This window comes from Eretmochelys imbricata, chromosome 15, assembly GCF_965152235.1.
Source record: "Eretmochelys imbricata isolate rEreImb1 chromosome 15, rEreImb1.hap1, whole genome shotgun sequence".
Lineage (NCBI taxonomy): Eukaryota > Metazoa > Chordata > Testudines > Cheloniidae > Eretmochelys > Eretmochelys imbricata.
In genome coordinates, this window is record NC_135586.1 from 10,573,876 (window position 1) to 10,600,915 (window position 27,040).

The 27,040-nt window shown below is 47.4% G+C and overlaps 1 protein-coding gene across 1 annotated transcript in view; it reads right to left on the bottom strand.

Annotated features, from left to right (window-relative positions):
- Positions 1–671: 671 nt before the first annotated feature.
- PXN (paxillin) overlaps positions 672–27,040 on the bottom strand; it is a 64,092-nt gene continuing 37,723 nt past the window's right edge. Inside the window, exons 4-11 of the mRNA XM_077835006.1 lie at positions 26,682–26,821; positions 26,286–26,487; positions 25,414–25,549; positions 8,897–9,067; positions 8,374–8,547; positions 7,719–7,800; positions 6,823–6,971; positions 672–4,530 (exon numbers count right to left, since the gene is read on the bottom strand). Coding sequence (XP_077691132.1) covers positions 4,264–4,530; positions 6,823–6,971; positions 7,719–7,800; positions 8,374–8,547; positions 8,897–9,067; positions 25,414–25,549; positions 26,286–26,487; positions 26,682–26,821 — 1,321 coding nt within the window. The 3' untranslated portion in view covers positions 672–4,263. The remainder of the gene's footprint in view (positions 4,531–6,822; positions 6,972–7,718; positions 7,801–8,373; positions 8,548–8,896; positions 9,068–25,413; positions 25,550–26,285; positions 26,488–26,681; positions 26,822–27,040) is intronic.

The following is a 27,040-nucleotide window of genomic DNA, read 5'->3' on the forward strand; positions in this document are numbered from 1 at the left end:
AGCCAAACCCTATTGTCTTTTTCTTGTGCTACTGGCATTGGCCTGTATAAGTCCCTTTAGACTGAGCTCTTTAGGGCAGGGATGACATTTTCTGTTCAGGCATCTGGGTTTTTTTTTTAATTGTTATTACTGCAAACAGCCTATACATCTGTGGTGTTAGGTGGAATAATCAGTGGCATGATTTCAAGTGCTTCGCACAGAGGTGCATCAGGAAGGTTACTATGCAGTCCAGGGGGTTTAAATGTAGGTTGTGATTTCCAGCTGCTGTCATCATGCAAAGGTTGAGAACGACCTGAGGGTATTAGCACTCTTCATGACCCAGTGTCTGGGCAGTTATTCCATTGCACTAGGGTGTGGCAACACCAGCGTATTGTGCTGAGGCAGGGGGCTGAGAAGGATGAAGTGAGTGTGTCAGGATTCACATCTGCTTATTGCACAAGTGACAGTTTCTGTTTTAGCACCTTCAGTTTTACATCTCTGCCCTGTCCATGCTAGATGTGCACTTTGGCCCTGTCCAGGCTAAGGCAGAAATCGTACTAAAAAACATCACCCTCCTCAGCTCTTGCCAGTGTGGCCTTTGGTTTCTCCATGATGAAAGGCAAGAGGAGCGATAGATGACAGATGCTTTGAACCATTTCCACAAGATTAGAAATGACTGGAACCAAGTCAAGTGAAAATAATGGTAAAATTTTATTAGCATAATCACAGGAATTTTAAATGGAAAAAGCAGAGTTAGAAGTTTACAAGGGAAAACAAATGAAATAACTGTCGACCCAGAGGGAAATCCCCCCCCCCCCAAGCTATTCGGGGCGTGATTTGATTGAGACCCACCTTGTCTGACAGCTCTTTGATTGCACTGCAAGAGTTCATCAGATTAGGAGATCATTGTAAACAGAGCACTAAGGCCTTGAAAGACAGCACTATAGTAACCCCAGCACAAAACCTGTCAAAGCAACAGGTGTATCTAGAGCTTAACTTGCCTCTGAACGGGCAGCGGCAAGGCCTCTGCATGCACACTCCTTTAGCTCCTCAGAGGTTTTGTACTGTACATACCTGCCTCCTGTGTCCAGTTTAAGCCTGAATAACCCGTCTCAGCCTTCCAAAGGCACATTCTTGCCTAACCCCTCCTAAACCCTCTCCTAACCACTCCTTGGGACATGTCCTCGGACCTGCAACAGTGCTAGTACAACTTGCTGGTCTGCACTTTAGCACCATCAGTATCCGTGAAGTATACCTGCAAATCACCCAGGGCAATCTTAACACAGCCCTTTCCCCAGTTTGCTCTGTACAGCATCTCAAGTGTTCGAGTCTAAACTGTACTTGAAATTAGGAAATGTGAAATGGGTATTTCTGGCCCTCCTACTCGCAGCAGCCATCTCGAGGGAAAGTAACATTTGGAGGCAACAATGAGCATAGGACCTATCCCCAAACCAGTTTAAATCCCAATTTATCAGGAAAGCTCTCAACATTTTGCTAAGGCAGTAATGGTCATGGAGACTATTAAACCATTATTAAAAGGGGATGAAACTGTTTTGCTCTAACATTGGGATACTGTAACAAGATTTTCCCTTTCTACAGCACCTTCCCTCCAAGGATCTCAAAGCCCTTCAGAAATATCAGTGAATTAAGCCTCAACACCCCAGTGAGGTAGGTTAAGTATTATCCCCATTTTACAGGTAAGGAAACTGAGGCACAGGTTATAAACTCACTCAGTATCACACAGAAATGCAATGGCAGAGCCACTCCCAATCCTGTGCATTGGACACAGGACCGTTCTCCCAACCAGCAGAGTCAGAACAAGTGTCAGTTTCAGCAGGAAGCTCAGAAATCCCAATTTTAAATCAAACTAATTTCAAATCCAAAGTGACAGTTTAGACAGTTTCTTGCCTTGTGAACTTTCCAAAAGCTGTGCTCAGTCCAGCTAGAGTAGCTTTTTGTTTTACCACTTGTTCCACAAAACCCTGCTTTCACAACCACAGCCTGAGGCTCATTTGTCTGGGAAACCAGTGAAAAACAGTTCCACTTATTCAAGTGGGGTATTGAAGCATCGAGACAAGGTTATTTAAAATAGTAAGCTAGGATCCCTCTGTTAAAGTGAGGGTTTGTTTCTTACACAGTTAATCCCAGAACTCCCTATGCCTTTTCCATGTTGAACACTGTAACCACCCTAATGTTGCACGCCTTAATAATCAAAGGTCTATAATATTCTAGAGTCATATTTTAAAACCCACTTCTCACTGCACCACTTTGGCCATTAGTGTAGAACACTGTAGGGTTGTTTCTAACACACAATCCTTTGCCCTTCTACAGCACCCTGCTTCTGAAGGCCTTTGACAAATATGAACCAAACCTCAAAATCCTACAAGGCGGGAATACTACCCCATTTTGCAGATGGGGAAACTGAGGCACAGAGTGGTTAAGTGACTGGCCCAAGGTTACACAGCAAGTCCGTGGCAGAATCAGGAACAGATTCCAGGTCTCCTGACTCCCAGCCCTTTTCTTTAGCCCCAGGACAATCCTTCCCACCTACGGGGAGGACTCACCTTCCCGAGTTAACCCTCTGCTCTAATTTCTGATGGCTGAAGAGGAATAAAACTATGAGGGTGGACTTTGAGTTCTCCATCTTGCAGCATGTGGCACTGAATTAAGACTCACTTTATTACCCTGGAAGTCGGGCTTTGGGAGAAAGGCAGGTAAGTCAAATACAGCAGTTTACAGGTTACAAAATAAACTTTCCAGGTGATCTGTGAAAATTAAAAGAGCTATTCACAGCTCACCTGCTTGTGCTAGAAAAAAAATACAAGTCACGTTCCCTTCCCCTGCAAAACCCAGAGCCCTCCCAACCCCCAATAAAAAGAAAATACTTCATGTTAATAGTTGGTTAAACCCAAGCATTGAGGTTACAGATACAGTAACCAGCACAACTGGTACACTGCTTAGAACAGCACAGTTTGAGATATAAAAGTAGCTTTCTTAAAATCACGTCAAAACCAATTTCTGTATAAGAGGATTAAAAGAAAATTAGTTAGGAATTCAAACCTCAGTGTAGAAATCCACAGTTTTTATCAAAGCATACAGTATTCAGTTCGATAGCAAAACTCCAAGTGTCACACACACCAGATCTCAGGGACTTGTTAGACCAGTAACAGTCAATATAAAAGGTTATTGCTCGAGAGATTCTCGGTAGAACATGTTTATCAAGAGCAAGGAACAGAACAGTATCAAAGAGGATGGACTGCAGGCCTGCTCAGCAAAGAGCAGAGAGGAAGATGAACAAGGAATATGAAGTCTGTAGCTTTATTTTTTCCTTGCTTTTTAAAAAATCCTAGAGGGGCTTTTCAGGCCCTTTCCTTAGTAAAATGCAGGCCAGACACACAGCATAAGCTACATTCACTCAGAGGGGAGGGCTGGGCCCTCAAATTTCTCTGCATTTTCTTTTAAAATGAATTGGTGCCAGTCTCCTCCTCTCTCCCCGGAGCAGCAGAATTAGGAGCATTTGCCCTAACCACTCCTGGGGAGCTGGGGGTGTCCTGCACAAAATGGGACACTCCATTCAAGCAGGGAGGGGGTTTTCTTCCACCCCCTCCGCCCCAGCGCGTTGAGGAGGGGGAGAGAATCACAAACTAGAAAAACAGACTAACCCCCGACACCCCCTTTCCAAAAAATAAGTGGCATCACTTCCCTGCAGTGTTACTGAACTGGAAAGACTCCACTGCAGGGTCTTTCCAGCTTCGGGGGCTGCTGCTGTAATCTTAGTAAATCCTGTGTGTCCCAGGACTCGACCAGGCACAGCCCAGGCAATGCAGAGGTCACAGCATGGCCTTTGCTGTGCAGGAGCGGAGCTACTGCCTGGGTCACACAGCATTTCAATGCCCCAGCGAAGCCGAGGACACTTTTGTTTGGAAGTGTCACATGTTGGTCAGGGAGAGCTGACTCAAGGCTGGCTTTATCCAGCCCTCTCCTTGAGAAAGGCGTCTCCTCGCTAGAGCCTCAGGCTCCTCTCGGCTGTCAACGATCATACAACACTTTAATGATGGGGCTCAGCATCTCCCCGCTGAAGCACAGCATGGGCATTTCCAGTTTAATGGTCCATCTGGTCTCCCTGGATCCACTGTCTCTCTAGAGCAGCAGTTAGCATCCCACACCCTTCCCCTTTTCCCTCCCCCCCGGCCCTGGTAAGGTTTCTAAATCACAGTAATGCTCAGAGAGACTTGGCTGCCTAGTGAGTGGCAGAAAGATGCCCCGTTCCCAGCTAGGATGAGTCTAGCAGAAGAGTTTGAGGAAGCAGTTCTGACAGTAGGGCTTGTCATTCTGTTCCTTGAAGGTTCCTTTGTTGAGCTGCTTGAGGCAGAAGGCACAGACAAAGTGTTCTGGGTGAAATTTCTTGGCCATGGCAGTGATGCAGCGTCCCGTGATGGGCTTCTGGCAGCCGGAACACAGCGAGCCACGGCGTTCGTGATAATGCACCTCACAGTAGGGCTGCCCATCATGCTCAAAGAAGCTGCCGTTGATGAATGGCGTGAAACATTCCTGCAGGAGGAGGAAGCAAAAGGGAACAGATTGATATGGCGCTGGGGACACAGGCAACTCCACAATCCATGCCTTCGCCTGCCATGCCTAGCTGCCTCCTGCAGGAAGTGGGCAGGGTGAGTCATCTTCATCCAGCAGAAAGGGGAAGGGGGCTGCAGAAGTACTGCTGCAAAGACTGATCGGTGCCCAGCAGAGACAGGGTTACTGAGCGCAAGCAGGGCAGATACAGAAACTGGAAGGGAAAGATACAGAAACTGGAAGGGAAGCCCTCAACTATAGTTCATGTCCCTTTACTCCAGGCTGGCTTTATTAACACAAAGAAAATCCAAACCCAAGAGCAAAACTACTGAGAACACTTGGTAAGCAACACCAGAGCCTCTCGGGAGGGAAGAGAACACCCCCATCCGCACAGACAGCTGCCACAACAGCAGCTTTTATCACCCCACCCACCCCAGCTCACCCAGGTGATAGTCAGGGAACCCAGGCTCTCCTGGAATTCCTTATGCTCCAGGGCATCAGCATCAGGGGCACCTTTTACCTTGTCACACTGGGCTGGTTTTAATTTCTTTAGCTGTATCTGCCCTGCTTACGCTCATATTAATGAAAAAGAAGGTGACAGCCAGCTGTTTTTTTTAATTACCCATATAGAATGCCAGATATTATGCATATTCCCTGGGTACAGCACCCTCCTTCTCCATGCATCCCCAAACTATACACATACAAGAGTCACTTCACCACTGAAATACAGTGGCAGGCGGAGGGTGACAGCCACTGGAGAAATGTGGAGGGGGGAGAAATTTTGGCTAAGGACCCTAGGGACAAGTCCATACCCTTACAAAAGTGATACTGGGTCTTTAATGTCTTTGAAGAGAAGCTGTTAGAGACCAATTTTTTAATAGGCACCCATCTCTCCATAATGGTTATCACTGTCTAAGCCCCTCCCAGACATTAATGGATGTACCTTCACTACAGTCATGGGACTTTAGGAGGAATTCCCCCCATTTTACAGATGGGGAAACTGAGGTATACAGCCATTCAGGGACTTGCCCAGGGTCACACGATGAGTCAGCAGCAAAGTCAAGAACAGAAGCCAGATGTCCTGAGTCCTAGTTTTGTACTTGAGCTTCATGACCATCCTTCCTCCCTAGGGGACATGCACATGACTGCATGTGCACTCATGGTTGGACATCTATTTAGTCACAGGCAAATGCAAACTGAGCCCTGCATGCAGGCATCCAGCAGAGTGCAGCCACAGTAAGTGCATATCCATGCATGTTCACACACCGTGAACTGCAAGGAACTCCATTTGCCTGCAGCATTGAAAGGCAGCAGGTCCCTGGGAGCCTGATGCTGAGACTACTGACCCATCCACCTCCATTTGAAAATAAACACTAGAAATTGGCCTTACTTTAACAACAGAAAGACAGAATCCGCCCAAAAGTTGCGGGCCCCACAAACAGGCAGCAGCATGAAGAATGCCAAGCAACATCTCCTGAGCAGAAGAAAAGCCTGAACCCAGGTCCAGGCAAGGGCGGAGCTGGTCCGCTGCCTACAAGAGGCTGCTAGAATTTCTATTCACAGGGGCCTTCGAGTGATGGAGTTTCAAATGGACAGCTTCAGCCAACTCCTTTCATGCTGGCTGCTCTGCAGCAGAGGAAAGCAGACTAGTGGTCTGAGCACAAGATTTGAAACAGGAACTCGTGTTCTGACCCTCATTCTGAACTCCGCCTTTCTGCCTCAGTCCTGGTAACATGTGGCTGATATTTAATCTTTACACTGCTTCTGGGAGATGGGTAAATATTTGCAAGGCTCTTTGAAGAGGTGCTAAGTATTTATTCTGCAGCATTACAGTTCACTATGCAACAGCATATTCAGTTTACAGCTATTTCATTTGTTTCCAAGTTGGTCCAAATAGGTCAGTCTCATTAAGTTTACATTTCCAGAGTGAGCACACGAGGAAGCTCCTCAAATCAGGGTGCTGAGGCGGAGTGCTTAGAAAGCTTAGCTCACTATTACTAAGAAGCCACTGGAAACATTCTGTGCTTCTCAGTGAACTACTGCAGAAACCCATAACTGTGGCTATGGGGGAAGGAATTAAGCCCCTAGGGAATTTAATGGAAACAGGCAGAGAAGCAAGAGGGTGCTTGGTGACTATCACGCTATGTATTTTGTGGGGCTGGCTGTCCTGTGCTGGCACAGATCCCTTGTTCTGATCGAGGTAACCACCAGACACCCACTTACGGGAACTGGGAGAGGGGTCAGGTGACAGTGGGGCAGCACAGGCTCTCTTACCCGACAGACAAAGCACTCAGGGTGCCACAGGGTATTCAAGGCAGAGATGTAATTTTCCAGGATGGCCCGGGCGCAGCCCCCACACTTTGGAGCGAACATGTCGAAGTAATCCTTGCGGCAATAGGCTTTGCCATCCTTCTCATGAAATCCTGCCAAGGACACAAGGGAAAAACAGAGCCAGACAGCATCAGCCTGTGACCTTCATTTGTGGGAACACCTAGCCAGACTCGATGGGGTTAACAGGGTGGCTGGGATCCCCATCCACAGATCAGTTATCCCCATCCACTAAGTAACGCCACAGTCCATCTCTACCCTCATACCCCCAGTTTTCTACATTGCTTGCTCTATGACAGTAGTCCCCACACTTTTCATGTCATGCCCCTTCTTATCCCTGTCCACGCCCCATTCCCCAGAGCTGCGGTTGGGAGCGGGGCCGCGACTCCTGGAGGGAGGCGTGGACAGGGTAAGGTGGGCGAGGATGGGGCTGGAGCTCCAGCCGGGAGTGGAGTTGCAGCTGGGCCACAGTCGGGGGCCAAGGATCGGGCGGGGCCGGAGCTGAGCCCGGGCGGAGCCGAGCCAGGGCTGGGCCCAGAGGGCAGCCACAGCCGGCCCCAGAGCATAGTACAGGTGGCAGCCAGGGCTGCGGTTGGGTACGGAGCCACAGCCAGGCCAAGCGCCAGAGGACAGGGCCACAGCTGGGGGCAGAGAGGGTTTGGCGCTTCCTCCCCACCCTCTATGGGGGCTGGACAGGGCCCTACCACTCCCCCCAAACCTGCCCCACAGTTTGGGGACCACTGCTCTATGAAAAGGACCCATCACAGCCCCTTACGTTGCCTCCATTCCCATCCCTTACTTGCTTCACCAGAGTGGCTTCTCTCTGCACAAACCAATAGTACCTTCAGGTCCAAAGAAAGCTCCACACTGCGCACAAAAGAAGTGTTCTGGGTGCCATGTCCTGTCCAGGGCTGTCACCACTTTCTGTTTGGGAGAAACCACAAACAGTGAGCACTCAAACGCCAGTGCTGAGTGCAGCAAAAATCAAATGTGCTTAAAGAGCTGAGCTAAGCCCCCTCCTTGGGGATTCAATCCCCCCCTTTACCCTAACAAGGTCAGACACACCACTCCTTTCCTCTGGCCCCCCACAGGGGGTGGGGGAAGGGGGCACAGTCCCTTGCAGTACTCGAAACTCGGGAGGAATGCCTCTTACTATGGTATCCCATTGGGAAAAACCTGGAGCTCCTTACTGCAATGACAATAGATCGATCCTAATACTGAGTTCAGTAGAGTTGCAATAGAGGCAAATCTATTTCAGTAGAACCTGCCCTCTCATTGCAGGACCTTACAGCAGATGGAGGGAGATAGCTGCACTGGGTCCAATTATTTCCCCTACAGCACTAGGGTGAAGGAAGAATAGGGGTCCCAAAACTACAAGAGAGGAGTTATCAGGGATAGATGGACGTGTGCTTTTCTACTTGACTGTACAGAACCAGACTCCACCGTGCATGGCCAAGAGAGACACTCCTACTGACACGCGCTGGCTCAGGGACTCACATCAAGGATCGGCCCGTTGCAGTAGTAGCAGCGAGGGGAGAAGAGATTATGATAGTCCTTCTCACAGTAGGGCTGACCGTCACGTTCAAAGAAGTTGCGTGACCCGATTTCCTCCTGGCAGTGGGTGCAAACAAAGTGCTCCGGGTGCCAGGTTTTCCCCATGGCTGTGACGACCTGCAGGGAAGATGGAGCGGTTATGGGGGACGACTCTACTTCTTTGCTGTGGCAACTCACGTGACAACACACCAGGCAGAGTTTGGCACTAACTACACGTTCTACTACTCAAGTGAGCCCTGGACTGGGGTAGCATGAAAACTGAATTACCTATCATCTCAGGAGAGGGCAGTCCCTCAAGGGCAGGGTAGAGGTCACTGGAGGAGCTTACAGCGTACCTGGCCAGTGGATAAATAGAGTACTTCAGTTTCTTCAGCATCGCCAGTCCCTTCAGCCTCATGATACAGCCCTCCCAGTTACTCCTTGCTGTAGCCCAAGGCTTAGCAACAAGATGGTGCCTTAGACTTACCTGACCAGCAATTGGTTTCTTGCAGGCTCCACAAACACCTTTGGCAACAGTAGCTACTCCCAGTTTGTTCAGGTCAGACTGGAGGCTTCCCAACATACTGTCCAACTGGCTGCCAGGTTTTGGAGGTGCAGACGGAGGGGAGCTGCCCCCAGCTTTCCCCTGGGCCATGAACTGCAAAGAAAAAACCCAGAGACTGTAAGACAAGCACTGTACAGCTCCTCAGGGATTTCTGCAGTCTCTGAACATAAGAACAGCCATACTGAGTCAGACCAAAGGTCCATCTAGCCCAGTATCCTGTCTTCCGACAGTGGCCAATGCCAGGTGCCCCAGAGGGAATGAACAGAACAGGTAGTCATCAAATGATCCAACCCTCTGCCCACAGCTCTTCAGCTGTCCTGCATATGGACAGACCAGGACTTGCTCTGGAGAGGCTAATGTGTCTACAGAAGGCAGTGAGAATCAGGATGAGGGGCAGAGATGCACCCTTGTTACAATGGGGTTGTGACAAAAGTGTGGCTTACCCAGAGACCCCAGGAGCTAGAACATCAGAGTGTGGAGGGGTGGAGATTTGGCCTCCTTACCCTCCCAATAAAGCAGAGATTACTAGAAGGCCACAAGAATTTTTTCCAGTAGAGCCTCCACGGAGATCTTCCCTTTACCTCATAGGTTCCTGGCTGGCTTACAAAGGCAGAGACATGCTCTCTGAGTGGTTCCCAAACTGTCTCCCCTCCCCTGTCACACACAGTTGTTGCTGTCTCTCCAGTCTCTCCTCTCCTCTCCAGTCTCCTTCTCACCCTCCCACACTTCTTGTCTGTTCTTTTCAGGGTATTTCCCCCCTTTTCCTTTGGCATAGTTTTGCTCTCTCTTCTGTGCCCTTTTGGATAGCTCTGACCCCACTCCCCAGATTCACTAAAGGCTGCAATGGAAGAAGTGAGGGAAGGTGGGGAGCATTCAAGGAATCACCTGTCGCTTTACCTGCAGATGTGGCAGCACATCAGTAGTGCATGGGGAGGAGGTGGTAGGCCAGCGAACACTGCACGATCCACATGAGATTTACAGGAGGGAACGTGGAGAGGGGATAAGAAAGGTCTTTGGAAGCCCACTTTGGGAATCACCTCAATGAATACTTAACTTTGAACCCTGTTTTCCACTGGGGGTGGTTGGGGGGTGCGGGGGAGAAAACAGATCTATTTTCTTTAGTATTCTAACCTCAAGAGGAAGTAGGGAAGAGGAGAGAGGAAGTGTGCAGGACTTTGCTCTTTATGTTTGGATACTCATCTCCATGTGACTCAGAGTTCACGTCCTGTTACACAGTAAAGCGTAGGTTATTTTACTTGACCCTGCAGCGCAATGGTGGTGGTCAGGTTTAGAGATCTCCACTGAGCCGTTTCCTGAAGGGACCTTTTGGGTGGATTTATTGTAGGACATTATGTCATGTCGCTGTTAAAAGTGAAATGACACGGCCATAACGCTAACAATATTTGTGAAAAAGGTGCAGGGTGGAAGGACTGAAGCAACCTAACATCCCAGCACTTGTACTGTTAGACTACCGTGGAGTGCCAAAGGGAACGGACACATGCTGAAGTGCCCTACAGCCCTGGTTTTACTGAAAGGGCCCCTTCCACTGCATACACAGGGAGTGTCACCCACCCTCCTGTAGCTACTGGCATTAGACACTGTCCATATAAGCTAGTCAAGTACTAACACTTGTTTCCATTTGTTCGTCAGAAGCTGCATACCACACGCATACTTTACCCCATCATGCCTAACCAGCATGCTGGGACTCAAGAGATCAGCAGCACTCAGCTCCTAATGGAACATAAATGCACCTCCTTCCTACTATCCCCCGACCCCTCTCCTCAGACAGCTGGTTCTAGCAGTCCAGCACCATGAAGCGCACACTGAACATAAAGGCCTCTCTCTAGTCCGTCCAACCCTCAAACTCCTATTCTATGCTGTGATGAATGAGGACATTTTTGTAATATTTCCATGATTCCTATGTGTGTCTCAGTTTCTCACCGGGCTTTGCATTGAGTGTAAAGGGAAGGGATGTGGTGTTGACTCAGCGGCCTTGCTGGAAACTAGAGACAAAACAAGCTGAATGAAGTCTACACATGTGAGTGGAGGATCGGAAGAGACAATGGAACTTCCAATCCCTGGGACAATCACACCTAGCGACCAACAGCCAAGAGGATGGAGATTTCCCCCCCACTTCTCTACAGGGAAGCAGAGCAAAGGCCCCGGGATTGTTAGGCAAGCACTGTACAGTCCTCAGGGAATTTCTGCAGTCTCTGCCCATAGCTCTTCAGCTGTCCTATGTGCAGACAGACAAAGAGGAAAGATATCAGGTGGCTGTTGTACGAGCTGTTCTCACAGAGAGACACAGCACACACACCGCACCTGAAACCAAAGACAACAGGATAGAGACAGAGACAAAATGATTCCACAGCAGCTTGGCTGGCCACACTGAACTGTGTCTTAATCTTTGCTTCTCTGTGCTCACCCCTAACGACTTTCAGATTCTGTACCCCAGCTGACCAATACGCTGTTTTGAAAAGGCTCCCTACCGTCGCTAGTACTGGGAACACTGCACTCTGAAGGAGCGAAGGACACACCTCCCACAGGAGTCTGGCTCTGCCGGATTTGCTGCAGGGAGCCATGGAGGGAAACAGGGATTGCAGGTGCCCAAAAGCCCAGTTTCGGAGTCTGTGGAGTCTTGCCCCTGTGGAACTGGGTGAGTCCTTGGGGCCCGGCACATGAAAGGGGTCAGCCCAAAAAGACTGGTTACAGGCTGAGACATAGACCAGACCCTGTGGATCTGATACACAGGCACACAAGCATTTGTCATTTATACCTACAGTGCAAATTCCCCAAGACAGTGTTATGGGGAGGGAACATCTTGCCAGACACAGAGTTTAGGATTCTCCCTCTCTAAACTGCAGGGCAGTCAGGGGCCTGATCCTGAGAGGTGCAGAGTACAGTGAATTGGGGACGTTCAGCACCTCTAAAAATTAGACCAGCGAATCTAGACTGATCATAACTCAAGCGTATAGAAAATGGGGGTGGGTGGACATGTTTATGTATCTAGTAGCTCTTATCTCCTGCCCTTACACCCAGGTTTCTCTGAAGCTGGTTTTTCTCTAGCATCAGCACCTTTCCTAGTCTGATCCCTGGAGCACTTCAGAGCCAACCCACAAAAAAGGTAACAATACAAATGTGTGGGTGCCCATATGATGCAACAGAGGGGCACAGGGAGCCACATGCTTCCTCATCCTGGCCAGGGGCCTGTGGCCATTGGACAGGGGGTGCCGAAACCGACAAGAAACAGACAAATGAGAAGAGAAGTGCCACTTGCAGAGAGGATGGCAATGAATGGAATTCATAGTTACACTTCCCTCCCTGCCCCAGGGACCAGCCTGCCTCAGCTAACTTCAGTGCAGCCACTGACATCTCAGGGCAGGACAACATGGACTTGACCTTTACTGGTGGTACAGGTACTGCATTCTTACCAGCCAAGGGATGCAGTTCCTTTTGGAAATATTACACACACACACCCAGGGGTGCACACCCAATGCCTGCACTTTGTAGAGAAACTCATGAGCACAGCCCCTTTAGGGAACACTACGAATGCACACCACACTCGTGTGCTAGAAATGCTCATGCAAAGGCCTTCCAAATTCCTGCCCTAATTTAAAAAGTCTGCCACTGCTGTCAGGTTCAGCAACACACCCGTAAACAGCAGACCATGCATAGAAAAAACAACAATCCAGCATTCATAGCAACAGGACTTCTAGGAACAGCTCAGAGGACTGTGCCAGAATCACATCCCTCTTGCCTTAACAGCACACCATGCTGAGAGGGGAAACAGAAAGGGTATCCTGCCTTCTCATGGGTGGGCGGCGTGAGGGGTGGCCGAGCAGTAAGTGGATTGGTGTGTTGGACCAGCAGCGGAGTAGGGATCACCTGCAAAGTATGACAACAATTCATGATGCAGAGGAGCTTCCTTGATGGATTGGTGCCTGTGGAGACTGAAGCTGTACTGCACTGGCTTGTGTGTATGAGGGTCACTACCTATAATGGATGGAATCAGGCCTGCTCAGGTACTGAGTCTTCCTACGCTTTTCTAGCAGTATTCTCCCTGGGTTTAGGCAGCAGGACATCCAGAGCAACTATTTATTGCCTCTGCACTACACCCCAAACCCCATAGAATTGCAGCTAAGCAGTGTCCCCATGGATGGGGTTTAGGGGCATGTGGAATCACTGTTCAGCCTCTTCTGGTTCTCAGGCTCTTCCACATTTTTCTCCCCTTCCCTTAGTGCCACACTGTGGAGGGGAGTATTGGGCCCTAACTAATGAACGTGATTCCTTCAGTTCAATGGAGAGAAACAAAAATCACGGTCCATTCCCAATGCCGCATGTATGTGGCCAGCAAACGGACACAGGATCTGTATCGTTCCATGCATGTGCACCTCACACAGCTATAAAGGGACACATCTGATAGAAAATCAGCCATTGGCAGCACTAAACTCATCTTCTGAGCCTAGTACCAGCCTTTACCCAAACAGTCTACCTAAAGAGCCAACAGGCCAGAAGTGCTGGACTCAGACTTGTAATTGCTCTGTTAAAGGAAGAGCATGAGGAAAAGCATGCCTGCATCGGTGGGAAGAATGGATCTTCATCAGTCTGACAGCCAACAGAAGATAGTGTCTTGGCAGAAGAAGACGCTACCACTGGCTCAGTCAGCATGGCAGGAGGAATCTGGGCTTGGGGAGAATGGAGGAATCTATGATCTTCAGAGGGAGGAGTGCCCACCACAGAGAGTTCCTGGTAGTCATCAGAAGTAGTCTCCCACTGGAATAGAGGCTGGGGAGGCAAGCTGAAGTAGCAGGAGACTGGACTAGAAGCAGCAGCAGAGCATACATAGGAAGATTGTGGTGGGAATGGAGGAGGGGGTGGAGGGAGTGGAGAGGGAATAGGGTGAGAAGAGGAAGAAGCTTTGGCTGGGAAAATCTTGGCAGCTTCTTTGGGATGCTGGAGTGGGGGAGAAGCTGGCACAGAGACTGTTCTTCTCATGGGCAGGGGGGATTCTGGAGGAATTATAATCTAGAAAGAAAGAAGGGAGAAAGGTGAACAAATCTGGAGACGAACCGAGAAGCACTTCCTGCATCAGAAGGACAGGCAGCATGAAACAGACGGTAACACGGCACTCACTACCTAGCACTTCTCTACTTTCCTTTCAAAATAGTCTTCCTTTCACGTCAGAACAGAGTGCAAGCAGGCCAACCTCACTGCTGTAGCCAAACAGAAATAGAGACCATGGTGCCATTTTCGACAGACCTTCTTTGAGGAAGTGCCAGATTCTCAAGGACAAGGCACCTAGTAACACCTGCCTAGCTATAAGCACTTCAGGGCAGGTTCCTTATCTTGCATCTAAAAACATCATACACCCCTATGTTGCCAAATAAAAGAAAGAAATAAGGTCTGCTTATTGACTGAGCTCCCCACTGTGGAATGAAAATAAACCTCACTTCAATGCCTGACCTTAGACAGCGTTAGACTTCCCATCAGATAACACTGCTCTCCCAAGAGATTGCTTACTCCAATTCCTACATCGCTGGGATTTGGATTTCCTAGCTGATCTGAAAAGGGAACAGTGCTAGGACAGAGGAGTCAGATTCCAAAACTATCCCAGGACTTTCAAGAGACCTGTCACGCCCACCTCCTACTCTACATCTCCATTAGAGACCTTCTGAGCAGAGGGACACAGGGGAATACCCTAGTACAGAGTTTGCTCTCTACCTTCTGTACTTGCTGTCCACCATCCTGCTGCTTCCTCTGTGGCCTGGCGGTGACAATGACCCCCTCAGTCAGCCAGTCTTCCTGGCTTTTCCATTCCTCCTCTTCCTGTTTGCTGATGCCCAGTCTGTCTTGCAGCTCTTCAATCAAGCGATCCTGCGACACAGTCTTGTGAAATATGACTGGCCCTACCTTCCGCCTCGGTGAGCGCTCACGATACATTGGGTGCACATTTAAGGTCTCTTTTGTCCTCTCAATTACAGATTTTATCTGAATGACAAGGTGACAGTTTCAGCATGAAAAGAGCTATGCAACACCAAGCCCCAAGATGCAGCAGCACAAACCCAAACTATTAGTGACAACTGTGAGCAGGAAGAGTGATGGTATTTACTGCACAGTGCCAAAGTTCCTCTTGGCAGAGCCCAGAGCAGTGACTCAGTGCAAGGAAAATCACAGCCAGGCCGATCATAGCAGCCAAAAAGAACTCCGGCAATAAAATGAAGAGAGATTAACCAGCACAAAGCCATGATTTGAGGTACAAGGTCACAGGTCAACAAGATCACCCCATTACGTGTTATGGTTTCCCTAACACCACAGTGATCCATGTCAGCCTCTTTTTCACCCTTCCCCTGCACAGTTCTGGGGTAAATAAAATTGCCCAGCACAGAGGATTCTGAGATGCAACAGCATTTCTAGTGCTGGAAGGACCCTAGGGGCTCCCGTGTCAATACCTTAACAGGCTCAGATCTAAGCCAGCAGGGAAGAGGAGTTGCCATCCCAAGTCTGGGCAGTCATTAGCAAATCGCTCCATCACTGTGGAACAGCACTTTGCTCTTCAGAGACCTCTGTGGATCATGCACTTGCCCCATTCTAGCTATGAGACAGCCTGCAGATTATGGTTGCTATTCATGTTCTATGCTGCACAAGCAGCCAATCACTGATCCACATGCAAAAGGTACCACAAAACTGCTGCTAGAGTAGAGGGTCTCAGACCTGTGCGCCATGCAGCTGTCATTACAGTGACTCCAAGCACTCCAGAACAGCATGCTGTTAGTCTGGAGTAAGCTATCAGACTGCTCCGGAAGAGCCCAAATATGCATTCACACCATGCACAGGCGGCTGGCTAGGACCTGCCCACTCCTGCATTCACTCAATGCCTGCCTGGCCTGATGCAGAAATCCGCTCAATAGGTGGCTTGGAGACAGACAGCAGATCCAATTCATCTTTCCAAACATTTTCAGCTGTTTCTGGAGTGACTGTTGAGCTTCTGACTTGCTCTCTTTCCCAGGCTTCTCCTGGCTTGCTCTTAGCAGGGCCACCTTTCCTAGGAGTTCTCTCTCTGCTCTGCCTCTTTTTAGCTATATCAGGAGAGTCATCTGTCCTGCTTTCATGCTCAATTTCAGCATCCTGCTTCTGTCCTTGTTCTGCTCCAAGACCTAACTGGCCTTTAGTGTCTGGGAAGACATCCCACCGGTCCACAGCCACAATAGCAGGTTCACATGCTGACTGCAAGACATGGTCATTCTCAGAATATAGCTCTGGTATAAGTTCAGATAGCTCCAGAGCCCACAACTGATCTAAAGCTGCTTCCATTTTTCCATCCTTCTGGGAAGGAAAGGCTGAATTATCCCTGAAAATTGCCTGCTGCGCTGACTCCTTGGGTGTCTGCATCTTCACTTGGGTGGTTATGCTCGGGCTAGAAACAGGAACAGTTGTGAGCTTGGTCTCAGTTCTATGCTTCTTTTCAGTGGCTTTTGCCTCATCAAGCCCCTGACTGTGGGCCTCTGCATTAGAAGGAACAGACAGAGATTCCATCTTGGAGGATATCATGGACTGGGACATCTCTCTAGGAGGATCTGACTTTTTGCTCAGCCTGACTGAGCTCAAAGAAAGCATATGATCCCCCAAAGGAGAAGAAATAGCAAAGTCCTCTGGAAGTGACTGACCCATCTGAGCCACAGAGGGGAGCTGCGGAGTGGTGGCAGAACGTCCTGGAATAGCTGCAACTGCAGCGCTGCTGCCTTCTTCAATATGAAGGACTTCCAAGGTGGCAGGTGCCAGCAAGGCCGGTAGGTCCTTGCTGTGGCCTGTCCCATGGTGTTTTGACTGGGGCAGCAGAACTGTACCGGGAGGAGTGTCGATTGAGTCTGGATTTGTGGGGCTGGAAAGCAGCTCCAGGGAGGGTTCAGAAATCAGTGACATAGTGGAAATAGCCTGTAAAAACGAGACAGAAAAAAGAGGAACAGAGAGGGGGAAAAGATAGAGACAGAGGTGAGGAAAGGAAAAGAACAAGGCACAACATGGCAGAACAATCAAAACCTGCAAACCACTGAGCCCTCCTGACATAAAGCCATCAAGGTAGCCAGGATGGACAAGTGGGAAGTCAGAGTGTGGAATGTGAACACACAGTTGTGCCCCTTCTCAAAGGAGGGTGCTGGGAGTGAGGAAAGATCATGCAGCCATTGAGTACTTTTTCTTAGGCTCTTCAAAGCTGCAGTAATTCTTTCTCCTGTAAATGGGGCTGGTGCATCTGTCCCCAGGGCCCAGCCCATTAGACCAAGAGTGCCTAGACCAAGACTGAGAGTCACGTTAGCAATGTTCTCCAAGTCAGACACTCGCATTAATTTGCATAGAAATTTACACACTTTTTGAAGAAACAAACCATGAAGCATGTAAGCCATAATATTTGCCTCCCTGATACACTAGCCTCAGGGCATTCACAGCAAGAGGTGTACATGACTCAGGCTCTGGCCTGCTAAAATCACAAGGCTCTCCTCCGGATCGAATACATCATAAATCAGAGGGAAGCATTCTAGGACTTCACAGGCTGTCCTTCAGGAGCCCTGCATTAACTCTCTTCTTCCTTTAGGACTATAACAGGGTTTACAAGAGAACTGGATAAATTCATGGAGGTTAAGGCCATTAATGGCTGTTAGCCAGGATGGGTAAGGAATGGTGTCCCTAGCCTCTGTTTGTCAGAGGGTGGAGATGGATGGCAGGAGAGAGATCACTTGATCATTACCTGTTAGGTTCACTCCCTCTGGGGCACCTGGCAATGGCCACTGTTGGTAGACAGGATACTGGGCTGGATGGACCTTTGGTCTGACCCAGTATGGCCATTCTTATGTTCTTCCTCACCCATCCCACTTTCTTGCCCCTTTCATATTTGGGCAAGAGAAGTATAAATTTTGTTCCAAAACATGCTCTGAAATGGTCAGTGGCAGGTACTCTGTTTTTAGTTCTCCACTGCTTATATTTTAAACCCGACAGATCATGGCTCTGATCCTGTCCACTATGTCAGCTCCTACGTGACAAACAGGAATTCTTTCCCATTTCCTTAATGGAGTAGAAATTAGCGTGCCTTATTTTGTGCACTCCCAAACCAGCCACTGTGGCCTACTAAGTCTGGCACTGCACCCAATGACTCCTGATTTGGGGAATTTATCCATGAAAAAGGATCATTTATTTAAATGAAGTTTATAGCCCATTTCCTTACAGAGTTAGCCTATAGCCACTTTTTTTTGGGGGGGTAGGGGGAACAGTCACAGCTGAGATCACCTGGTCTGCCACAGATAATAAAAGGACTTTTCTCATTCTCCCTCTTACAGCTACATTTGGGCAGCCAGTGAGGCCTCTTACCACAAGAGGGACAGCTCAGTAGAGCATTTAGCATGGCAGTGGCAGCAAAGGAGTCTGTGTTCTAATCCTGGCTCTGACACCAACTCTCTCTGGGGTTTAAGATTAGGGATAATGGTTGGAATTTTCAAAGGTGCCTAAGGGAATTGGGTGTCTAACCACCATGGACTCCTTTGAAAATCCCGGCCAACACAATTTACTTTAATCATGACAACACCCAATGAGGTAAGTGCTCAAATTCACTTGGACTCAGGCAAAACCCTCCAGCAGATGGAAGCCACATACCCTTCCAGAAAGTGTCTCAACATCCAGGCAGTTGAGGTGACTGGAGTGTCTATGCAATCACAGAACTTGTCTGAGATGTCAGGCTGCCGAGCTAAGCAGGACTGGGCTTGGTAAGCATCTGAATGGGAGACCTCTCTAGGAAAACCCAAAGGGCAGCAGAAAGCGATGCTAGTGATTTATTACAGAGCACTCTTCCCCCTGAGCTATAGTTTGTAAGCACAGAGAGGCTCTGGCAGTAAAAGGTGCTATATTAAAGTGTATTTATTATTAGAAAACTCCCTGTGTGTTTACACTATTTGTTCTCCGTTACATACCAACTGCCCTCTGAAGCATAGATGTCATGGTTAAGGTGTTCCTATTTTTACCTGAGTTTGGGACAAAGTTTTCAAGCTTTCTAAAATCTAGTCATTTTCAATAAGGCAGCTTATTTTGCTCTAAAAATCATTTTTCCAACACGTTAAAAATATTAAAACAAGATGAGAGCAGCAGTGAACGTATAAAGAGCTGCACTACAATGGGAGGCTGGTTAATGCAGACACCAAGTCACATAGCAAGGAGGAATCACATGTCACAAATATGCGAAAGGTGCAAAACTTGTGCATTCAGTAACCTCAGTGCCAGCTGACTGATAAGCGGAACAACACTATCAAGTGGATTCTGTAAGTGAACAAAATGAGCAACTCATTAAGGTTAATGCATCAGCCTGCAATAGCACCTTTTACTCTATGGCTTGAGAAAAACTGAACTAAAAGCAAACAAAAAAGCCCACACCACCCACCCACACGCTGTAATTTCTGCCTGGACTTTGTCCTCCTGGCTTTAAATTAATCTTCTTTCTTAGCATGTTTGCCTTATTCCTCTCTGCCTCTCTCATACACGCATAGGACTGGAGCTCAGAAGTAAGGTCAGCCTTTCATCTTTAACAGTTACAAAGTACTCTGCATAGCAGGGCATCAACAACATTTGACATGCAAAGAGCTGCTGCTCCCTGCCTCTATTCATGGTACCAGCAAAGCGAACTAGGCCAGAGACATTGTCAACTCAACTGAGCTAGCACATGGGAGCAGAATTGAGGGGTGAAAATCAAAAAGGACTTAGAGGGAAGTGTGAAACAATTGGGAGGTGAGAGGAAAGGGAAAGTAACTGCTGGGAGCAGGTAGTAATGTCAACAGAGGAGGCTGACAAGAAATAGACAAGTTGCCAAGAGACGAGGTTTAGGAACACACTGATAAATTAAACAATAAAGTCCCCAGGACCAGATAATATTCACCTGAAAGCTCTGAAGGAACTTCAATATGAAATGGCAGAACTACTAACTGTGGTTTATAATCTACTACTTAAATCAGCCTCTGTACCACATGACTGGTGGATAGCTAATGTGACAGCGATTTTTTTTAAAAGGCTCTGGGGTGATTCTGCCCATTAACTGGCTGAGAAGCCTAACTTCAGTACCAGGCAAATTGGTTGAAACTACAGTAAAAAACAGAATCATCAGACAGATAGATGAATACAATATGTAGGGGAAAAGTCAACAAAGCTTTGGTAAAGGGAAATCATGCCTCACCAATCTATTAGAATTCTTTGAGGGGGTCAACAAACATGTGGAAAAGGGTGATCCAGTGGATACAGTGCACTTGGACTTCCAGAAAACCTTTGACAAGGTTCCTCAGCAACCTCTAAAGTAAAATAAGGAGTCATAGGATAAGAGGGAAGGTCCTCTCATGGATCAGTCACCGGTTAAAAGACAGGAAACAAAGGATAGGAATAAATGGTCAGTTTTCACAGTGGAGAGAGGTAAACAGCAGGGTCTCCCAAGGATGTGTACTGGGACCAGTGCTGTTCAACATATTCATAAATGGATATGGAAAAAGGGATAAACAGTGAGATGGCAAAGTTTGCAGACGATATAAAAATTACTCAAGGTAGTTAAGTCCAAAGCAGACTGCAGAGAGTTACAAAGGGATCTCACAAAACTGGGTGATTGGCCAACAAAACGGCAGATGAAATTCAGTGTTGATAAATGCAAAGTAATGCATACTGGAAAACATAATCCCAACTATACAGACAAAATGATGGGGTCTAAATTAGCTGTTACCACTCAAGAAAGAGATACTGGAGTCATCATGGATAGTTCTCTGAATACATCTGCTCAATATGCAACGAAAGTCAAAAAAGCGAACAGACTGTTAGGAACCATTAGGAAAGGGATAGATAATAAGACAGAAAATATCATAAAGCCATGGTACGCCCACACCTTGAATATTGCATGCAGTTTTAGTCACCTCATCTCAAAAAAAGAGATATTAGAATTGGAAAAAGTACAGAGAAGGGCCACAAAAATGACGAGGGGTATGGAACAGCTCCTATATAGGAGAGAGCCGTATGAGGAGAGATTAAAAAGACTGGGACTCATCAGTTTGGAAAAGAAACAACTGAGGGATATGACAGAGGTCTATAAAATCATGAATGGTGTGGAAAAAGTGAATCAGGCAGTGTTCTTTACCCTTGTACATAACACACGAACCAAGTACCTCCCAATGAAATTAATAGTCAGCAGGTTTAACACACACATAAGGAAGTACTTCTTCACCCAACACACAGTCAACCTGTGGAACTTGTTGCCAGGGAATGTTGTGAAGGCCAAAAGCATAACTGGGTTCAAAACAGGTAAGTTCATGGAGGATAGGTCCATCAATGGCTATTAGCCAAAATGGTCAAGGATGCAACCCCATGCTCTTGGTGTGTCTAAACTTCTGACTGCTAGGAGTTGGGACTGGATGACAGTGGATGGATCACTCAATAAATTACCATGTTCTGTTCATTCCCTCTGAAGCATTTGGCACCAGCAATTGTAGGGAGACAGGATACTGGACTAGATGAACCATTGGTCTCGCTCAGTATGGCCATTCTCATAATGGAAGTAAAGTGAAATAGATATGGAGATGTTTATGCATTCTCGACACCACAGGAGTAGCTGTAAGGTTCAGATACAGAGTCAGGCACGTCAGCATCTCACAGAAATGTAATTGCATACAGTAACTCCTCACTTAACATTGTCCCGGTTAACGTTGTTTCCTTGTTACATCACTGATCTATTAGGGAACATGCTCATTTAAAGTTGCGCAATGCTCCCTTATAACGTTGTTTGGCAGCTGCTTGCTTTGTCCACTGCTTGCAGGAAGAGCAGCCCGTTGGAGCGAGCTGGTGGGGGCTTGCAACCAAGGTGCGCCGGCAGCCCCCCTAAGTTCCCTGTGCGGCAGCCACCCAGCAGGCTATCAATTGCCAGCAGTTCAGCTGTCCCTCCCCCCACTGCCATGTACTGCTCCTGCCCTCTGCCTCGGAGCTTCTCCCTGGTGCCTCCTGCTTGCTGTGCAGGGGGGTGGGAAAGGTGGGTGCTGATGTAGGGTGTCCCCCTCCCCCGCTCCTGTACCCCATCACCACAGAGCGCTGGGCGGGGGGGAAGGGGGAGGACAGGGCTCTGGATGGAGGGAGCTTGCTGGCAGCAGCTGCTGTTTCAATTCGCTGATCTACTTCAATATACTTAAGAGTGGGGTCAGCGTACTTAAAGGGGCAATACGTTTGTCTCTCACACACACATGAACTCACAGTGTGTGTCTGTGTCTCTCATACACATTCTCCCCCCCAGCACTTTGGAAAGTGGAGGGAGTGATGCGCTCCAGCATGGGTTCATCATCACATTCAGTTTCTGCAGGGAATGTTTGCAGCTACCACCATGCATCTATTGTGTCTCCTCCCTCCAATTGTGCTGCCTTGTAGAATGTAAGGCTACATTAACAACATGTTAACCCTTGATGGCTCAACTGAGTGCTAATTCATCATTTAGCAGCAAGGCATTCCCTGGGAAATATCCTACCCTCTTATTCCATCACCTCAACCAAGCTTCACAGTCATCACTGCTGTGTACAATATTAAATTGTTTGTTTAAAACTTTGTGTGTGTATGTATTTCTATATTGTCTGGCGAAAAAAATTTCCCTAGAACCTAAACCCCCCCCCATTTTCACTAATTCTTATGGGGAAATTGGATTCGCTTAACATCATTTCGCTTAAAGTAGCACTTTTCACAAACATAACTGCCATGTTAAGCGAGGAGTTACTGTATTTATTAAACGAAAATTATTTTTACAAATAAACAACCTGTCCCTAACCCTTGCTGTCAAGGGTAACTTCAGAAACCCAAATGCATGGGCCCAAATTTCCTGGTTTGCGCCCTGGGCTCAGCTATCAATACAGCTAGGAAACAAGCAAGGGGGACAAGAGTATTCTGAGACTCTAACGGCCCTGCCAAACACTACCCATCCTGCCAAGAAGCTTTTACTAGTGCTCTGATATTTAGTCTCACAGCCTTTCCAATGACTGTAAGACAGGCAAGCTTACAGACTCCCGACCTAAGTGCCTCTTCTGTAGAAGAGAGACAAAAGGCTGGAAAGCTGAAGACCTTAGGCTGCATGAGGATGTTTCTCAGTCATCAAGAGTTCACTTGTGTATACCTGTGCTTAGTGCCAGCAGCCACAATGAGATTTTGTTTGCTAAACATTGACAATAATGTCATGAACATATGGCTGCTGAATGTGTTATCCTGCAGCTTCTATATCACCTGTCTCAGGCTTGAATAATTTACTTGGGGCTATCAAAGAGGGAATTCTTTTCTACCCTAACTGCACAGTTGAATAAACTGTCAATTTTCAACATACAAAAGGTTAATAGTGCTCTGGACTAGGACTGTTATTGTTTAATATATTGTTGATGTGAGAACAAAAGGTGAACAGCCAGGTGACAAAATCTGCAGGTGATGCAAGATTAAGTTAGTCAAAACTCGAGAAGACTGTGAGGAACTTCATAAGATCCTAACAAAACTAAGTGATTGGGCCACACGATGGCAGATTTAATTCATTGCAACAAATGCAAAATAGCGTAGATTATTCCTTCCAAATTTAAAGTACTCACACCAATTTTTGATTTCTAAATTAACTGTAAACACTTAAGAAATACAGACAGCTCAATGAAAGCCTCTGCTCCATACACAGCAGCAGTCAAAAAAGAAAACAAGATGTTAGGGTGCACAAGGAATGAGAACACTGAAAATCTAATGTCATTATATAAATCCATGGTACCCTCTCCCCCATTCTGGAATATTTTGTTCAGCTCTGGTTGCTCATCTAAAAAAAAAATACAGTGGGAACAGAGGGCATTCAGGTGACAAAAATGGTCAAAGGCCTGGAGAAGCTTTCATATGAACACAGATTGAAAAGACCGGGACTTTACTGGATTAGGGAAAAAAACTGAAGTGGGGATATGGTAGAAGTACACAAAATAATGAGTGTTATAAAGAAGGTAAGTCAAGCAGTCCTACTTTACCCTCACTCATAATCTAAGAGAGATTCAATTCAAGTAAAACTCAAAATATTAAAAATAACAACATGGAATCTTTTTGTAATCTTGCTAAGATTGTGGCATAAACAATATCATGTGGCAACGAGTTCCACAGGTTAGCCATGCATTGTAAGAAAAAGTATTATACGTCTGAAAGGATGAGACCGTCCAATGTTTGTGTGCACGTGAGTGATATCTATATCTATCTATATAAAAATCTTATGTAAGGGATACAAACCCTCCCACTCCAGGTCATAAGGTAACCACTAACTGAGGAAGGAACTTTCCTCATGGGCAGGTTATTCCATTATGGGCTTTTTTGCAGCTGAACCCACTGGTACTAGCCAGTGAAATACCTGGATCATTGGTCTGATCCAGAATGAAAATTCTCATGTTCCAGCAGATGTGTTGATGCAGCACTTCCCATCCTTCTGCCCCAAAAGGCTTAGACATCAACCCCTTTTTACCTGCATGGTAGGAGGTCCTTTAGAACCCAACCCTAAAATTTTCCTGCCCTTTGAGATGGAACTTCTACTGCCCAAATCATCTGCCTGGAAGTCTCAAAAATCATCTTCCATCTTCTTGATTGGGAAAAATCAAGGGCACCAAAGGAGATATCCTCCAGAGCAGCAGAGGCTGGTCTTTGCCAGTAAATAGATGGGAGATGGATTCCTCTTATTAAATTACAACCCACCAAAACAATGGGCGCTGCACTTAGAAGAACTCAGCTCCTACCTGTTGCCAACAAAGCATTTCACTTCACTGTGAATCACACACTGTCACACTCCTCCCCACCCCCCCCAAAAGATATCCCCATCCTACAAATTGGTGTTGCTGGGCAACATAGGTACAGTTAGTCATTATTTCAGTGAAGTGTTTTTCCTGAATCAGAACAAAAAAATGGGCACTACACCAGCTGGGATTTCCCCTCATGATGTTGAGGGAGATAGGCATTGCCTTGATCCAGTGTTTGGCATGGGGAGAAATACCACTGAATGCCAGCTAAGCACTTGGTACGGCACACAGCAGCAGCAAATCCTCCCTGCTTCTAAGAGACTTCTGGACATTATGAGATCCGCACTTTGCACCAGCATATCCTACCTATTGCTCACCACTTCAGAAGATTAGCCTACTCCCTTGAATGCTACTCTAGGGCAAACCCTGACAGATCTAAAGAGCAGTAAACTTAATTTACAAGTCTCTGCATATCCACGCCAGGTATAAGACTTCATCACACCAACCACACCTGCAGCAACACTTTGACAGCACTAATACACCACCGAGAATTGACTGGTACAAGGAGTAAAGGTTGCAGTGGGACATCTGAGGAGAGGAGGTGGTCAGTAGAAAAGGATGACAGACAAGTGAGTGGAGAACACAAGCTCAGAAATTATTACGGTTGGGCACCTTGAAGTCAGAGAGAGATGCCATCAGCTCATCCAGTTCTCGCGTGGCTGAAGAAGCAGATATGCGAGTTTGCTGCTGGCTGGAGGTGACCCGCTGTGGGCTGCTCACCTCGCCCTGGTTCACAGTGATGGCAGGGCTGATAAAAAAAACAAAAATAAAACCACACACATTACATTTTAATGCGGTGGTAGTGGTGGTGAAAAATCCCAGGCTGACAGCCTCAGCTCTTGGGATTCTGTTTATCCTCAGGACAGGTACAGCATGGAAAGCAGCACAGCCCGATTCCCCACACTTGGACCCCAAATACACCTCAACATGCCTTCCAGGAGATCAGCTTTTGTGGCACTTCCAACCTTTTGCTCTCTCTATGAGACTGCCAAAGAAGCCAATTAGTGCAGTTGTGGTAGTTTGTGATATGGGCAAGCATCCATTGGGAACTGGACTGAGACCCACCCAATTTATTTTGTCAGATGGTGACAATTTGCAGTCAGCATAACTGCGTTCAAAGCAGAGTTAGGTAAGTTCATGGAGGATAGGGGTCCATCTGGATTTGAACACATACCCCCAAATGGTAAAATGACCCATAAAACAATTATTTGTTTTTCCAACATTAGCAGCTTCTGACTCAATGGCAGTTGCAGTAAATCTGAGCCCCAAAAAGAAGCAGACATGGCCACAATCTTCAACTTCCTCCTTGACCTTCCCCAGTTTGGAGAGAGAACATCCCCTCATTACCAAGAAAACAGGAGGCCATCTGCCCAGATAGTACTGCACTCTACTAGCTGCCGTCATTAAACTGTGTGGAGTCACTAACCCATCTCTTCCCCAATGCCCCCTGCTCCCAAGGGAACAGTAGCTGGGTCAGTACTCACACTGGACTTGGCACAGAGCTCTCCAATTCATCCAAAAGGCTCTCCACACTGGGACGCACATCTTCAATCCCACGCCCTCCGTTCCGCTTTGGCTTCTCTTTTGTAGGGGGTGCTGCCTTCACCCCCAAAGAGCTAGTGCTCTCTGGGACAACATAGAGAGGTCCAGTCCCGCCTGGCAGGGAGGGGCTCCTGCTGGCCTCATCTTACAGAAAAAGAAATAAAGAGTCAATAGACCCTTGCTTACAGTGGAAAGAGAGGCAGGTACAACATGGGGAGGGCAAAAAGGAGGATGAACCGGGCAGGGGAGAAAGTTACAGGGAGATTTATACATGGAGTGAGGTGAGAGATCCAGGCATCAACATACCTACCACTGACACATGGGTCACCACTTCCTACCTGTTGGGAAGCCACTAGGGGGATTGTGCTGAACAGCGTTCAGTTCTAGGAGTAGTCGGTCCAGTTCTGACAGGTTGCTGCCCAATGAAGAGCTCATCATGGTGGGAGATGGTTCTGCAGACTTCTGCTTGTTGGGAAAACTGGGTTGAGAGGAAAAAGAAGAGTGTAAAAATGGAGAGTCACCCCCCTTTCGGGTGAAAGAAAGCAGGATGGGGTCTGGGGAAAGCTTTGTAACAAGAGCCCCACTGGCACCTTGCCAGGAACCCAAGACACATTTAATGTACACACTGAAAATAAAATGAATAAATGCACTCAGCATAGTATCAGCTGGTGCTCACTGTTGGAGCACACTAGCAACA